Below are 16212 nucleotides of genomic sequence, written 5' to 3'. Positions count from 1 at the left end.
TCTTTGGTTTTATATTCTATGATCTTGAAGGGATAGGTACTCATAGTGAGGAGAGTAACTTGTATCTCAGCAATTCATGGCAAGTTGTGTAATATTAGCTTCTAGCTGGCTACTAAGAGGCATTTGTGAGGTACTAGTCTGTCTGTCTGTTTTACTTCTCAGAGGCAATAGCATCAGTCGTTTAGCTGTGAGCCTTTAAAGGCAAAACCAGAAAGGACTGGGAGGCTCTCACCCTTTAAGTGATTCGAGGGCAAGGAATGGAGAGATGGTTATCCCAGGGTCGTTCCTGCTGATGGCCAGGTCATCTGAGTTAGTTAACTTGTATCCGGACAGGTATCCAGCTGTTTCCCCCAAGTTTTGATTAGTCAAAATAAAAATTCATTTGAGAGCATTGCTGAGTTTGTGGCAGTTAATTTGTCATCAGTGGATAGGGAACAACTGCCATCTTGCTTAATTTCAGTAATTGTTGTCTTTCAAGAGGTCCTTAGAGGTAAAAAGTTGTGGGCCAATATGATTTTTTGTTTGTGTCCTCCCCACCCTAACCCCCCAAGACTGAGTTTCTCTGTGCAGCCGTGGCTGTCCTGGAACTTGCTCTATAGGCCAGGCTGGCCTCAAACTCACAGAGATGTGCCTGCCTCTGCCTCCGCAGTAGTGGGATTAAAGGTATGTGCCACAATCACCTATGAATTTTAAGTATGTATATACACACATATACATATACATATACATATATAATAAAACATTTTTATTTTGAGGCCAGGCATGGTGGTACACATTTTTTAATTTTAGCATTCTGGAGGCAGAGGCAGATGGATCCATGAGTTCAAGGGCAGTCTGATTATATTGTAAGGTCTAGAACAGCCAAGAAAGAGTACATAGTGAGACCCTGTTGTTAAAACTCCCCTCCCTCCCTCCCTCCCTTCCTTCCTCCCTCCTCCCCCTCCCTCTTTCTTTCTCTCTCTCTCTCCCTCCCTCCCTCCCTCCTTCCCTCCCTCCCTCCCTCAAAGGTGTTTGCTAAGGGCTGAGCCATACCACAACTAGAAACAGGTTTTTTCAGTAAATAACATAATCTCAGGGTTCACAGTGTGATCAAATATCCTGTAAAACCCTCATGGATGTACAGTGAGGTGTGTCACCTAGGAGATTCTTTTTTTTTAAGGTTTATTTATTATATATGTATATGAGTACACTGTAGCTGTTTTCAGACACACCAGAAGAGGGCATCAGATCCCATTACAGATGGTTGTGAGCCACCATGTGGTTGCTGGGAATTGAACTCAGGACCTCTGGAAGAGCAGTCAGTGCTTGTAACCACTGAGCCACCTCTCCAGCCCTCACCTAGGTGATTCTTAATCCCATCAAGCTGACAGTGAAAATTTACCTTCATAAAATCCCAGAGTTTTCACCAGAATCCTGCAATCAGAGTGTATGTCTCATTTCTCTAGAATTTTATGTAATTTGACTTAACTTAGGTATAGTACTCAGAAGGAAATGCTTTATAAAAATTTAACAGCTTGGGAGGTTAAAACAAGACTTGTTTTGCATGACTGAATTGTTCTTGAAAGACTACATATTGCTATGATTTATTCAATCAAGGTCATGCCCAGTAAATGATTGAGTCAGAACTGGAAACCAGGCTTTTGGACCCCAAGTCCTGAGCAGTCCAAGTATCAGATTACCTCTTTAGGGCTTGGCAAAGGTGTACATTTCTTCACTTATTTTCTTAAGAAGGAATGGCGATCTTTCACAAGTGCCAGGGTGTCAGATCTGGAGTCAAACAAGAGTCGGGTTTTATTGGAAAAGACATTTGTTGCATTTCTTTACATTCAAGATTCCATTAATTAGAAGCTACATCTCCATGTGAGAAATAATGCAATGCACAAAAGGATACATTATAGGACCAATATATATCTGCGTGCCCACATCTGGGTGGTTGAGTAATTCCAGCCTCAGGAGGTGTGGAGAGTCAAATGTCCACCCTGTACAACACTCAGGTTATCTGACCTCGTAAGTGGTTTTTAAGAGCTTGTTCTCATGACTGTGCTGTCATCACTCCTGTGCAGTGCAACAGATCAACATCAGGATTTCTCCCTCAGAAGTCTTTGGGAGTGCCATCAGCAAGCAGTCTAGGGTATACAGCACCGGACAGCTCCACATTCATATCCAGGCCTTACTGCTTGCTGAGTGGCCAGACAGAATAATTAGTTCTGCTTTCTGAGATCAGTGTCATATCTATCCATAAAATGGAAATACGTGTCAGGTGTTACTTCTGGAGTGCCTGGTGCTGAGATGGTTTCAGATTCTAAGGATAAGGGGGAATAGCTCAGTCAGTCAAGTGTTTCCACACAAGCATGAGGAGGTGAGCTTGATCCTCAGCCTATCTAACCAGTGACACCCTCCCCCACCCCCAGCTCCTTGTAAGGGTCCTCATCTCATGAAACAGTGGCTGAAGAATGCCACCTGAGGTTGACTTCTGGCACCCACACACATAGTGTTTTAGATTTTGAGGTGTTTCAGATTTGAGAGTATTTGGGTAGACTTCAGTAATTGAGGCTCTCTCATCTGAAATATCTCGGAATCCATTTTGGAGCACTTCAGATTTCAAAGCATTATGAACTTCCAAAATTTTAGATTAGGATATTCATAATCCTGTATCTTATAAAATTATGAGGTTTATCAGGAATCATTTAGCTATAAGGATCTAGAATGATTTCTTTACCTGTTGAGAGTATGGTTAAATAGCAGGTGCTATTAACATGAGCATAGCTTGTCATGCATGGCTGCTTTAGCCAATTGTTATGTGACACGGTGCTTTGGAAGCACTCACCTCAGTTGCTGGCACCCAGTAACTCTAGTCCCTTACTTCAGTCAATCATCACTACTGAGAGTGCTTTCAACCACCGGCCATTTTTTCCCCTTGGAGACTCTTAGTTAGGGTTCTCCTGCTGTGAACACACACCATGACCAAGGTAAGTCTTACAAAGGACAACATTTAATTGGGGCTGGCTTACAGGTTCAGAGGTTCAGTCCATCATCATTAAGGTAAGAACATGGCAGCATCCAGGCAGGCACAGTGCAGGCAGAACTGAGAGTTCAACACCTGAAGGCTGCTAGTGGAAGACTGACTTCCAGGCAGCTCAGATAAGGATCTTAAAGCCCACACCCACATTGACACACCTACTCCAACAAGGCCACACCACCTAATAGTGTTACTCTCTGGGCCAAGCATGTACAAACCATTACAGAGATATTTAGCAATGTCTGAAGACACTTCTGATTGTCTTTATTTTGGCTTTTGCTACTGTATGACTGGAAATATAAGTAGGCAGTTACTTTCATAATAGCAGTCTTCTGTAGGCTTCCTTGGGCCCAAAGTGTAAGTAGTGGTAGATTTTTGGCCAAGGGTATTTGTCCATCAGTGTGCTGTGTTGGGTGTCACTGCTCATGCTTCATCTGAGGTACTTGCTACTTATGCGAGACCCTCCTCAGGAATGTGGTCTGCATGGAGAGCCATGCATGCAAGGGATACTTGTGTGGAGTTGGCTGATGAGTATTTTAGTTCTCCTAACTGCAGGTACCGCATTGAGTGAGCCGCAGTGGCCTAGGTTGAGTCTGTTGATAGGCTACATTTGAAAACCTGATCTTAGCTGTCCTCACCACATGCTTTCACGGTCCTAACCTTACTTAATTACTTGAACTTCTATCCGTGTGATATTTTAAGTCATCCATTTTAACTTAATTATTTAAAAGGAAACATAACTATTGTTAAAAGTAGAAATCTAATTTGGCTTCCTGTAGCTAGAATATATGATAGTATGGTATCTCAAACCTTATCATATATTTTGAGAATTTAGATTAAAAATTCTATTTTAATGATTTGTTTTTATTTTATGTGCATTATTGTTTTGCCTGCATGTGTGTCTAGTTGAAATCCCCTGCAGCTGGAGTTACAGTGGTGAGCTGGTGTGTGGGTGCTGGGAATTAAACTTGGGTCCTCTTTCCAGTCCCTAAAGATTATTTTAAGTGTACCATTTTAGACTTATATATAAGCAAACTCTGTTATGCTTCTTACAGTATCTGAGGTAGGTCCCCTAAGAAGAAAAATGCATATTTTATCTCCTGTGACGTAGCTAAGCATGTGTGGTGGGTGTGTAAGGGGATGAGGACTATAAATAACCTGTGTCAGGTCAGGTAAAGTTTTTCTGCCAGATAAGGGAAGTTCAGGTCAGTTTGGCCACCAGAGAAGCTGTGAAAGTTTCTAGTTGTCGGTGGATTTTTTTGTTGTTGTTGTTGTGGGTTTTTTCCAGAATTAGGGATAAGGCAGTTAAAGTAAGAAAAGACAAGGGTTTAATTTCTCCGTAGATACTATTGTTTGCTGAAGTCCCTGAATCTGCGACCTTGTCCTTTGTTATGCACGGAGATCAGTGAGGGTCAGAGAGATGGTGAGGATGATTGGTTCGTATATTTAGCCCTGATGCATTTCTTTTTTGAGCAGTTTTAACTGTGCAGATTGCTTTGGACTGGAGTAAATGTTTGCCTGTTGTAAAAGCTTTGGGTCCTGAATTTGGATCTTTAGGGCCCAGGAGAAAAGCCCAGCACGGCTCATATGCTGTAACCTCCTCCTTGGTGGGGAGAGGAGAATGCAGACAGAGTTCTAAAGCATGGTGCTTGGCCAGCTGAGCGGCACGGAGTTTGCCTCAGAAAGATAGCAAGATGGAAAGGCACTGAGGGAAGACCTCAGTGATTGATGGTGACCCAGGTCTCCACAGGTGTTCACACCTACACACTCAGTTGTACATGTTTCATACACACAAGAGATTGGTGCTTTTGTGGTTTTATTCTTAATCAGGAGCCTTTCAAAAAACAATTTACTTACAAAAGTTCAATAAAGTCAGTCTCTTGCAGTTACACATTAGATGTAGTGGGTCCTTTTAAAATCCAAGGACAGCGCCCCCAGTGGTGGAATAGACCTTTAACCCTAGTGCTCAGGAGTCAGAGGAAGGTGACCTCTGGCTTATAGGCCAGCCTAGTTTTCAGGTAGGTTCCAGACTAACCAGGACTATACAGAGAAATCCTGTCTAAAACAAACAAACAAACAAAAAACAAAAAAAAAACCAAAAAACCCAAAAAACAAAAATTCATGGGCAGGTGTATTGTAGAGCATAGTGATTTAACATTTCAAGTGGTTTGAACAATTTGTTGCCATCCTAAGAATTATTTCCTTTTTAATCATACTTTCCCCACATTTTTGATAAAAGACTACTAATAAATAGAAGAATGTTAAAATCCTGTGATAGTTGTGCATTTCCAAGAAACATTATATAAGGAGTCTGGACACAGGTCTTTGTGATTGTTATTCATAAAGGTTTTATTGAGGACAGGTGGTAGTGCAGGTCTTAAGAACTTCTTTAGCTGAGTGTGCGAGTGCACACCTTCAACCCCATCACATGTGAGGCAGAGGTGGGCAGGGTCTGCATAGCAAGTTCCAGCATAGCCAGGATCACATCGAGAGACCCCATCTTAAAAATAAACAAAACACCTACATGTGTATTTTAAATGTGTATGAATGCTTTGCCTGCATGTGTATATGAGCACCATGTGTAGCTCGGTACCTGTGTAGGCCAAAAGAGCTCATCAGAGTGCCTAGAACTGGGGTGACAGATGATTGTGAGCTGCCATGTTGGTGCTGAGAACCAAACCTGGGTCCTCTGCAAGGACAGCATGTGTTTTTAATTGCTGAGCTGCTAAGCCATTAATTTCAGTTTTTTTTTTTTTTTTTTTTTTTTTTTTGGTCAAAACAGCAACAAAACTCTCGTGCTGATGATGGCAGAGGGTGGAATGCTGCCTCCTTAGCAGTTGCTTAGACAGAGCTGGAGAGAGCAACCAGGCAGCAACAGCTCAACCAAGTGCAGCTGTTAATAATTTAAATTAGTGTTCATTTATTTTAGTTAGCTCAGTCATTTTACTGTGATCAGTATACAATTGTTAATGAGGTACTTTGTATTCTTTTCTTCTCACTGTCTTTGGAAGTCCTATGTGCATCTCACTGTACAGCTCATCTAAATTCAGCCTTGTCACATTTCAAGAGCTCAGCAGCTATGTCTGACCAGCGGTTGAATTCGGAAGCATGGTTCTGAAATTTAATGATTGTGACATTGATTATCTTGTAAGATTTGTAAATCAAGCATGGCAGCCCATGCCTGTAATCTGCCTCTTGGACAGCTCAGACAGGAGAAATGCTTGTTTGAGGCTAGCCAGTACTACATACTCATTGAGAGATAGACTAGCTTTAGAAACATGGAAAGACTCTCTGTCTGAAAAACAGGTCTAGGAAGATGGTTTTGTAAAACACTTGCTGTGTAAGCATGTGGACCTAGTTCAAACCCGTGTAAAGCTGAGTATGGTAATGCATATTATTTTTATAATTAAAAATTAAAATTATTCTATGTGCATGGAAATTTTGCCTACACCTAAGCCTGTACACCATTTGCATACTTGGTGCTTACAGAGGCCAGAAGAGTATGTTAGCTTCTCTGGAACTGGAGTTAAAAAGGTTGTGAGTTGTTCTGTGGGTGCTGGGAATAGACCATGGGTCCTGGAAGAGCAGCCAGTGCTCTTAACTGCTGAGCCATCTCTCCAACCTCGGTGTACAGCTTTAATCTCAGTATGCCTATGGCAAGATAAGAGGCAGAGATGGGAAGATTCCTGGAAGTTCATCTAGCTTGGCATATACAGTGACAAGCATAAAGGCACTATGTCATATGTGTAATCACATACATGATAAATAGCTCTGACAGAACAATAGTCTGTGTATATGTGTATATATACATGAATACACACATATGCTGTATGCACATGCATGTATGCACACATGCCTGCAGAGGCCAGAGAATATTCTCTTTTTTTGGTTTTTTGAGACAGGGTTTCTCTGTATAGCCCTGGCTGTCCTGGAACTCACTCTGTAGACCAGGCTGGCCTTGAACTCAGAAATCCGCCTGCCTCTGCCTCCCAAGTGCTGGGATTAAAGACGTGGGCCACCACTGCTCGGCTGAGAATATTCTTAGGTGCCAAACACTTTCTTTTTTGAGACAAGGTTTCTTCATTGGCATGGATGGCCAGTGAGGCCCAAAAATCTGTATGTCTTTGCAGTTCTAAACATGTCACTATTCCTGGCTCTAGAACAATTTTTATTACATTTTTTTGTATGTATATGTGTACAAGTATGCATTTGCCACTTTGACAGTGTGGGTCATGAGAATCACACTCATTCATCAGGCTTGGCTGCAAGGTTTTTGCTTGCTGCTCTATCTTGCCAGCCATAGAACAATCTATTCTTAAGAAGAAAGAAAAATATATGTGGATTCTCACTAGTAAGTCACTCAGCAGCAAGAATTAATATTTTATAAGGTCATCATCTATTTTTCAGAGACTATACATGACAGTTTCCCTTGATATTTTATGGTATTCGTGCCCCAAACTTAATTTATGAGAGTATGGCAAGTAGTGGAGATGCTCAAATAAGGACAGGGGCAGTGATGAAGTGGATGTGGCCCTTGTATCAGTCCCTGGGTTGTCTCTATAAACCTGACAGTGAACTATATTGCAAAGGAAATGTTTATGTTTTCTTCAACAAGATCCTGAAATTTTAAAAAGTAACTGCATTTTGATTGTACAACACGAACTGTTGGTGAGCTTGATCATATTAGGAATACATCTTTGATTTTAAATCAGTATTTACAGATGAGATGTGTTTCAGATTTTGCATGGCAGCTGTTGGGCAGCTAATTGCATACAGAGGATACTTTCCCATTTCAGTTGCATCTTACCTTTCAACTGAAAAATGTGAGCCAGGTGTGGTAGCCCAGGCCTTTAATACCAGCAAATAGGAGGCAGAAGCAGGGGGATCTTTGAGATCAAGGTTAGCTTGATCTACACTGCAAGTTCCAGGCCAGCCAGGATTGTATAGTAATATCCTGGTTTGTTTGTGTTTATATTTTATCTTTAGGCTAAAACTGCAAACTGCTGGATAAAGGTTTGCTACCTTTATGTTCTGACTTACATTTGAATAGTTATTTTACATTATCTTGTCATTCTTCTGTCAGTGTTTTGTAGGCTTCTGTATGTGTCTGTGTGGGTGTGCATGCATGCATGTGGATATGTGGCACTAAGGGTGGAATCCAAGAGGTAATGTAACTTTAGACTATAGAAATGGCAAGTGTGGTGGACCTACGTAGTAACTAATGATGACTGAGAACATTAGAGCGAGAATAATTTGTCCATCATGACTCGGGGTGACTTAGTATTGCTCAAATGTTTCTCTGAGCACCACCTCCCAGACTGCCCGAAAGTATTCCAAGTATGCTCCAGCCTCAGGAAACACTCTAATAAGTGATTGCTGAGAAAGAACAAATGATTGGACTTGAAGTTAACATGGCAGACTTAACATATGCATTAAATTTTGTTCCTTTTCCAAAATTCTACTGTTGTTAAAATACATAAACCCATAAGCAGGGTTGGAATCAATAGCCCAGTTTATGAAGCTGGAAAGCAGATGTTGAGTTGATATGCTCAGTAGATTCCAGAGGCAGGTCCTACGTGAGCAGTGGGAAAGCTCTGTGTACCTTTGCAACCACAGTTAGGTTCCAAAAGAGGGTGAATCAGAAACCAGTTGGGCTGTAGGTCCTCTGCTGCCATGTGCCCTGTTCCCATGCAGCCTGAGAGTCGCCCTCTAGAGACCAGGACATGGGCCTGGACTGGCAGAGGCCTCCCAGTGTGGGGATTATGCACCAGAAGAGTTCTGCTGAACTGGGCTCAGCCCTCTCACAGGGTGGTCGGTGACTGTTCCCAGGGTGATCTAGGGACAAAGACTTCAAATTGAGGGTGGAGTTCACCTCAGAGTCCATGCTGATCACCTTCCAAGAAGCCTGTCAGCTCCTGGAAGTGTTAGTCAGCTCCTTGGGAGTTTCTACTTGCAGTCAGGAGCCAAGCATCAACAGATCTGAGAAAAGTCTCTAATATGGCTGAAAAGAAGCAAAGGGGGTAAAGTATAAAACAACAAAAGAACTATCATCAAAATCCACAGGAATAGGGGATGTTTTATCCTTGAGCAAAAATAGGGTGCTAAAATAAGAAACAACAAGATGACACACAAGGACTTGAAATTACAACAGGACGGCTGGAGCTGTTTCACACCTGGTGCTCTATCTTAGGTGTGAATAGTGTATGTGATGTGCTCTTGCTGAGCTCGGTCCTGCTGTCAGAGGCTAGTGTCCTTCAGCTTTACTTTTGCTCCTCTGACTGTAATAGTTGTGCTATTTTCAAATTATATTATTTGTCCCTGGCCTTTTTTAGCTTTTGCTTCCTAACTATCAGTTTCACCATGTGCGTTCTCTTGTCTACCTGCTCGCCAGTACCCATCCTCTAGAACTGCAAAACCTAAGTTCAGATTAAAAAGAAAGAGAAAAGGAGCCTAGTGATGACTTTTCCTTTATTAAATGTTACTGTTTTGGTCCTTTTTGCTGAGATTGGGATAAAAGTCATCCCCTGTCACTAGTGATGAACAGAGCATGAGGTCTTGGGGCTCTGCTGGGTCATGGAAACTTGGGATGTCCCTGAACAGGTGTTTTGAAAGTATTGTGATTGATTCACTAGAGAACACACATGACTTTGTAGATGTGTATGTTATCTATAGTAACAATTTCAGTTGTTAGATTGGCTTTTTAAAATTTTTTTACTTAACGATTGTTTTTTTTTGCATGTGTTTATTTTGTGGGTCTGGGCATGCAGTGTGTATGTAGACATCAGAGGACAGCTTTACGAGTCAGATCACTCCTGGGTGGGGTGTGCAGATTGACTCCGTGAACCTGTCTTTACCCACTGAGACATCGTAGGCCTTCTTGCCTTCTCGCCTTCCCTGCCTTTGGTGATCGTCTGAACTAATGTGTTTTCTTTCTTTCTGGTCTAGGCTGTTGACAAGTACTTTAAGCTGCCTCATGCTTCTAGTAAACCACCCCGAGCTTCAGGAAGCCTTGTGGATACATCGTACAAAACATTAAGATTTGCTTTCAGGGCCTCACTGAAAACCGCTATCTACCGTATAACCACCACGTTTGGTGACCATCTGAAGTAAGTTAACCCATCTGATCACACAGGAGTTCTCCAAGAGCTAATGAGAAGGCTTGTGTATTGAAAGTTTTCTTCTAGGTCCTTGATGGGTCTCTGGGTAAGGGCTTACATATGGACTTGGTATTTATATTTAAATTTTTTGCTTATGACTATCTTTGGGAATTTCTTACAAATGACAAAGTTGTAAAATAGCAAATGTGGTATGTATATGATATATATATGTATATGATATATATGTATATGATATATATATTTTCACCAAAGATTCTTAAAAGAGAAAAAATTACTTAGTGCCTTTCTAAAAAAAATATCAAAAATAAATTTCTTGTTACATTTTGGTCAGGAAGCTAAGCCTTGGGGAGTTGGGTGAGCAGAGTATTCCATAAGTGAGGCTGTGGCACTTTGTGAGTCATGCTGGAAAAACACCGACAGATGACAGCACCTTCAGACACCCAGGCCAGAGAGGAGCCACACACGCCAAGCCTGTTTATATTTAGTTTCATTGATGTTTACAGCTTTGCTCTCATGAAATGCTCTAGCTGGACAGGATGAAGGATACTGGCTTCCCAACTAAGCTGTGTTTATTGTAATTAGAAATGAGCTCTAGAAGGCATGAGAGGTTGTTGTGCCTTTCTGCATACAGTCAGTAAACAGAATACTGTATACTGCTGGCTTTGTTTTCTTCTACTTCCGTAACACAAGCAGTAGGAACAGCAAATAGTTCTGGCACACATTGGTTGTGTGTGAGAATAGAAAAGAACTGTAAATGATCCTATATCATTGAGACATTTATTTAATTGCCTAAAAGGAAACAAAAATTATGTATTAATATCCAGACCCATGCTGTCCAATATGATGACTGGACTGTAGCTTTCTGTTTATTTTTCTCAACAATTTAGTGAGAGGTAGGAGTTATCCTAATTGACACAGAGGTGTGTCAGCAGAGATACAGAGCAGTTAAATCTTGTCTAAAAGCATGTTTGTGCGAGAACGTGAACCTGAAAGGAGATCTTGCTTGCTCTTAGAAATCTGTCCTTTTTCCATTTCCAGCACTAGTTTGCCTCTCGGTTGCCCCGTATGGGGGTGTGGGGGTGGAATAAGGATTTATTAGCTAAGAAAGGTGGTAGATGGCTGACTGAGGCTCTGCCTTTCTCCTTCCTCCGAGAAAAGCTGTATTTTATTTAGCTGACATGGATGAGCTGGGTCAGGACAGAGCGGTACAGTAGGAAAAGACTTAGCTCCATTCGGAGTTGCTCAGACACGTGGGTTTGTATCTAGTTACAGAATTGGCTCTCTGGGTTGTGGGTTAGTTACTGAAGCATCTCAGCCAGGGCTGGGCCACACAGGTAGTCAGAGAGCCAGGATTCAGACTAGATCTTGCTAACTCTGATTCTAGCTGCAGTGTCTGCACTCTTAACCAGTGAGGCATGTGGCCCCGAGCTCTGAACCTGTAGATGGTATTTAGGCCCCTACTTTGCTTTGTTTGGTGTTGATAGAGAAAAAAGTGGGATCATGCATATGTCTAAAGCCTGGAATACATTTTGTTATGACTGTGTAATATCTAATTATTTACCTGGAGTTCCACCCTGAGAACCAGGTGCAGATGAGGTAAACTCTTTATTTTTTGAGACAGGGTCTCTCTATGTAGTCCTAGCTGTCCTGGAACTTGCCATGTAGGCCAGGCCAACCTTCATCTCAGAGATCTGCCTCCTAAATGCAGGGATTACAGATGTGAGCCATCATAGCTAGCTCCATTGCCTCAAAATTAGACAAGTTTGGTTTACTTCCAGCTTATAGTATCAAAATGTACTTTAGTAGCTGAGCTTAGAGCTTAGGGCAAGTCTCTACCTGCTAGCAGGGGGGAGTGTTATGGGACAAGTTGATGGTTAGTGGCTCCACTGGAGGTTTCTTCATCGTGTCAGGAGGCAGAGATGATCGTGAGGCATTGTAGAATAATCTGTATCAAAGGCATTAAAACAAGAATTTTGTGGTACTGAAAAGGGTAGTCTTCACCTGTCTGGAATTTTATAATTCAATGATGATTTTATTACTAATTAAGAACTAGAAAACCAGCATTTTTATTGTATTCAATTTTTACCCCAAAAGTTTGCAAAGAAGTTGTATAGTACTTGTAGGGTGTATTTGCCTGCCTTCTGCCAAGGTAATATGCTTTTGTGGTGGAGAGTGAAGGGGGAACTCGTTTCCCTCTATAACATAGTACATGTTCAAAGGGAGAAATAAATCCAAGCCACCAAGCTGTTACCTTTGAAACGATTAATGGAATCTATTGTGTTTTAACCAAACATTTCAGTTTAAAGGATTTTATATTAAAGGCAATTCAAATACTCTACAATTCAAAGATAATGTTTGAATCTGGTTTGAATAAAATAATAAAATCCAGAAAACATACTGCAGGGCCTGGGACTCTGCACAGCAGGTTCCATAGTAGAGCAGGTTAGAGCGATGCCTACACTTGTCAGTCTGAATTTGCTCTGGTCTTTCAAAAGGTAGAAACATGCCATTGCCCAATGCAAGCCCTTGCCTTCATTAGATTAAAAAATGTTTTCATCCAGTTTTTTCAGAAGTACTAAGTAAGTGAAGATTTCTATTCATTTTTAATTGTTTTGAAAAATATTGACTCTGCGCTCTGTGGTTCACTTAATATGCTTACTGTAGAATGAGGCTCATGCTTTGCATTTGTGTTTCATTCAGTGCTGTGCAGGCATCTGCAGAACATCAGAGAAGACTTCAGCAGTTCTTGGAGTTCAAAGAATAGCTAAGTAATATAAACTGTGTTCATTACTCTGCTGATACAACTACAGATGGGACAGTAAATGTTCAGCATTCTTGGATCAGAAGAAAATGGACTAATTAGATGCTTCCTTTGTCGTGGTGCTTGCTTTGAAAACTATACTTTAATGGGAGAAATCATGGAAAGAAATTCTCAGCAGAATAACCAAAAACTGCCATTTCTGTACCAAATGCTTTTTGTGTGTGTGGTATAATAAAATCTTTATTCAGTTTTACAGGAGCTCTATGGCAGCCGAACTGTCTCTTGCTCATATAACTTGATAATAATTACTCACAATTGTTTTTAGAATTTACTTTTGAAAAGAGTGGAGCCAGCTCAGAAGTTAAAGCAGGATGGCTTGACGTAGTCTTTCCCAACTGCTCTAAGAGGTTAGCTCTTTGTAAACCCAAAATACATAAACTTAAGATTAGTTTGTTTACTAAAGGATAAAAATGGTAATGGTGGAGAAAAACGCATAGTAAAAATGTTGTCTACAGGACATATTTTGTTAATCTGTTAGGTTGTGTTTTTGTTTCCAGGGACAAATTAAATTTGCATGATTGTCCAAAAACAGTCTCGATTTACAGATGCTAACTCTATATAAAGGAATGTAGAAAAATTGAAATCTTAAGGTACAGGATTAAGCATTCACATTTGGTTTTTGAGAAATAATTTGAGCCATATCTATGAATTCATTGCGTCATGCTAGTAAAGGATGAGACTGCTTCATTGGCTCCCAGCCAGTTTTGCTTTTGTTTTTGAAATAACATTAAACAGTTGGCAGAGGTGTTCAAATGAGGGGAAAGAGAGGTTTTGTAAGAAGACCTGGACACTTCCCCATTCACCTACTGTTTGTCTTTACCAGATCAAATTATGTTGTGATTCTAGTCTGTCTTCACATGGAGAGCAGCCTCTGCTTTGTTATCTGGCTAATTAAAGTGTAATAGGACAAGCTTTAGAGCCAGAAGCACATGGTCATCAAATAGGCAAGTGCAGCCGGAAGGAATGACAGTCCCTGTCCTCAGGAGCATGGACATTCCAAATGTACGTGTACACGTGGTCATTTTATGACTCATTAGATCATTTCTTTGGAGATGAAACATGGGAGGTCGTGCTGGCTGATATTCATTGGACTAGCTTTGGGCCAAACCCTCCTTCATAAATCCTTTCCTGTTATCTCGTTCTTTAAAGTCAGCACAGTATTGTATATGAATCTTAAATGTGATGTGTCTGCCTAGCCTTTGTCAGTTTCATTGACTATCAGATCTTTACAGTAGTTTATTTTAGCTCCAGATCTACTGCCCCTTCAACCAGCAAGCACATGGCAAATTATAAATGAATCCTGCTAGCCTTAAGAGTCTCTCTGGGGCAGTTCTTCACCTTGATTGTAAAGTTTTGGGTCTTTTAAGTCCCCCCACTCTACCTTGTGTGTGAAGTTCTCTTGATCTTTTTTTTTTCAGTGTGAAAGTTGGGTTTCTGGTGTGTTAGTTTCTTTCAGATAACCAGAAAAGCCTGCTAGATGATGGAGCGCCATCCTACTCCATGAGTTAAAGCTGTAGGCCTCTTATGTTTGCTGGCTGCCTCTGACTGAAGCATTTAAGGAGACAAGTCTTAATGTTGTGTTTTCATAAAGAACTGTGGCATGTGCGTAGCTCACTGAAGAGGGCATTCCTTTAAACTTGAACTTACTCCTATGAAGTCTCTGGTTCAGTTTAGGTTCTTGCATTTCCACGTCCTCTGGGTGAAAGTACATTTGATAGCAGTATGAATTTTTCCGGATGTGCTGTGTCTGAGGTACTGACCACACCATGTCTGCCTGGTGGGGAGCAGGACACTGCCATCCCCTCAGTTCTATATTGTCTTTGGAAGGTGAGGAGTCATTCGTTTTCTCCGTTGATATTGGTGAGCAACCATTTTTTAAAAGGCATCCTTCTGCACACAACAAGGACTTGATTGAGGGAAGCCAGCAGGAGAGAAGCATTTCCTTTGGTGGAGCCTACTGAAGTGATGGCCTGAAATTAGTCTGTGAAAGCCTTTCTCTGGCCCTGAGTACAACCACGATTCTCTCAGCACCTGTGTTTGTGTCTCTGATGGGACATACAAAGCTACAAGCTGCTTTTGCAGAGTAATGGGAAACTCGTAGGCTCAACCTTGTCTTGGTGAGTAAACATGGAGAAGTCACACTACTGGGTTCCTGTGCTTGATTTCTTCAGGAGAGTTTTGTGTGTCTTCCTGTTAATATTTATGATAATCTGTTTACATCCTTCTGTATATCATAGATACTGAATTGGTAGAAAAATAAAGTGACAGTTCTTAACTGAGACTGGTGATTGACTGCTGAGTCTCTGTGTGTTTATTAACCATTGCCGTGTGGCCTCCAAGTTGTTGCTTATGAAGCTTGCGGCCGGGGGGTTGTGGGAGCAGCTTTAGGGTAACCAGCTTTGCCCTACACCAGGCTAGCCTGGTGGATGATACGGGTTTAGTAGTAATTCTGAATTCTGAAACATATACACACTCTCTCCCTCGCTTGTCTGTCTGTCTTGGCTCTAAAAGCCATCTCTTAACAGAGGTTTCTTTTCTTGCCAAAATAGTATTTCTAAACTGATTGTATTCCTTAGGCTAACGGTTCTGTCAGATTTACTTGGATTAGTTTGAACTTCACCTTTAGGTGCTAAGGCTGTCTTTTGCTCTCCTGAAGTCAAATCCCTTAGGCCAGCCATCCCTCACCAGTTTGAAGGCAGAGCCTTCTGTGTGGTCAGGGCCAGCTTCGAACCCATGGTAATCCTCCTGCTTCAGCCTCCTGAGTGCTAGGTTCTCTACAGGTATGTTTCACCGTCCCTGGCTTCTGTTCATCACTTAAAAGTAAGCCGGGGTTACAGGAAGGTGTCACCATGCCCAGTGAGGTGCAAAGGCAGCAAACTGCTGAACTGTTTCTGCAGCCCCCAAACTTCTCAGTCCCAGCTCTTTAGGATGAGTTTATATATCCTTCCTATATAGACCCACGTGCTCCAGCATGATCCCTCACCTGCCCCCACATTGAATGACCATTGAATTGGCCTAGTTGCCATGAAATCAAACTGAACATGGATTTCCCTCCCCTTGAACCCTGTGAGCTCTACTGCTGTGATTTCAGTCAGTTCCTTTAGTAAGCCTTTATCTGCAATCCAGAAATGAAGGGATTATTTGTTTGGATTGTCTTTGTCAGCTGCAGCTTCCAAGAGTGTTTCATCATTAAATGGTATCCTTTAGGTGTCCTGGTGCTAGCCCTCCCTGCTGTGTTTGGCACAGCTCTGTGG

At 41.5% G+C, this 16212-nt stretch overlaps 1 protein-coding gene across 1 annotated transcript in view; it reads left to right on the top strand.

Annotated features, from left to right (window-relative positions):
* Positions 1-15257, top strand: part of Ndc1 (NDC1 transmembrane nucleoporin) — a 44851-nt gene extending 29594 nt beyond the window's left edge. Inside the window, exons 17-18 of the mRNA XM_028786178.1 lie at positions 9965-10125; positions 12838-15257. Coding sequence (XP_028642011.1) covers positions 9965-10125; positions 12838-12901 — 225 coding nt within the window. The 3' untranslated portion in view covers positions 12902-15257. The remainder of the gene's footprint in view (positions 1-9964; positions 10126-12837) is intronic.
* The last annotated feature ends 955 nt before the right edge of the window (positions 15258-16212 follow it).

Source organism: Grammomys surdaster, unplaced genomic scaffold (assembly GCF_004785775.1).
Source record: "Grammomys surdaster isolate TR1022 unplaced genomic scaffold, NIH_TR_1.0 100, whole genome shotgun sequence".
Lineage (NCBI taxonomy): Eukaryota > Metazoa > Chordata > Mammalia > Rodentia > Muridae > Grammomys > Grammomys surdaster.
Note: the sequence above shows the minus strand (reverse complement) of the source record. Positions and strands in the feature narration are given on the sequence as shown.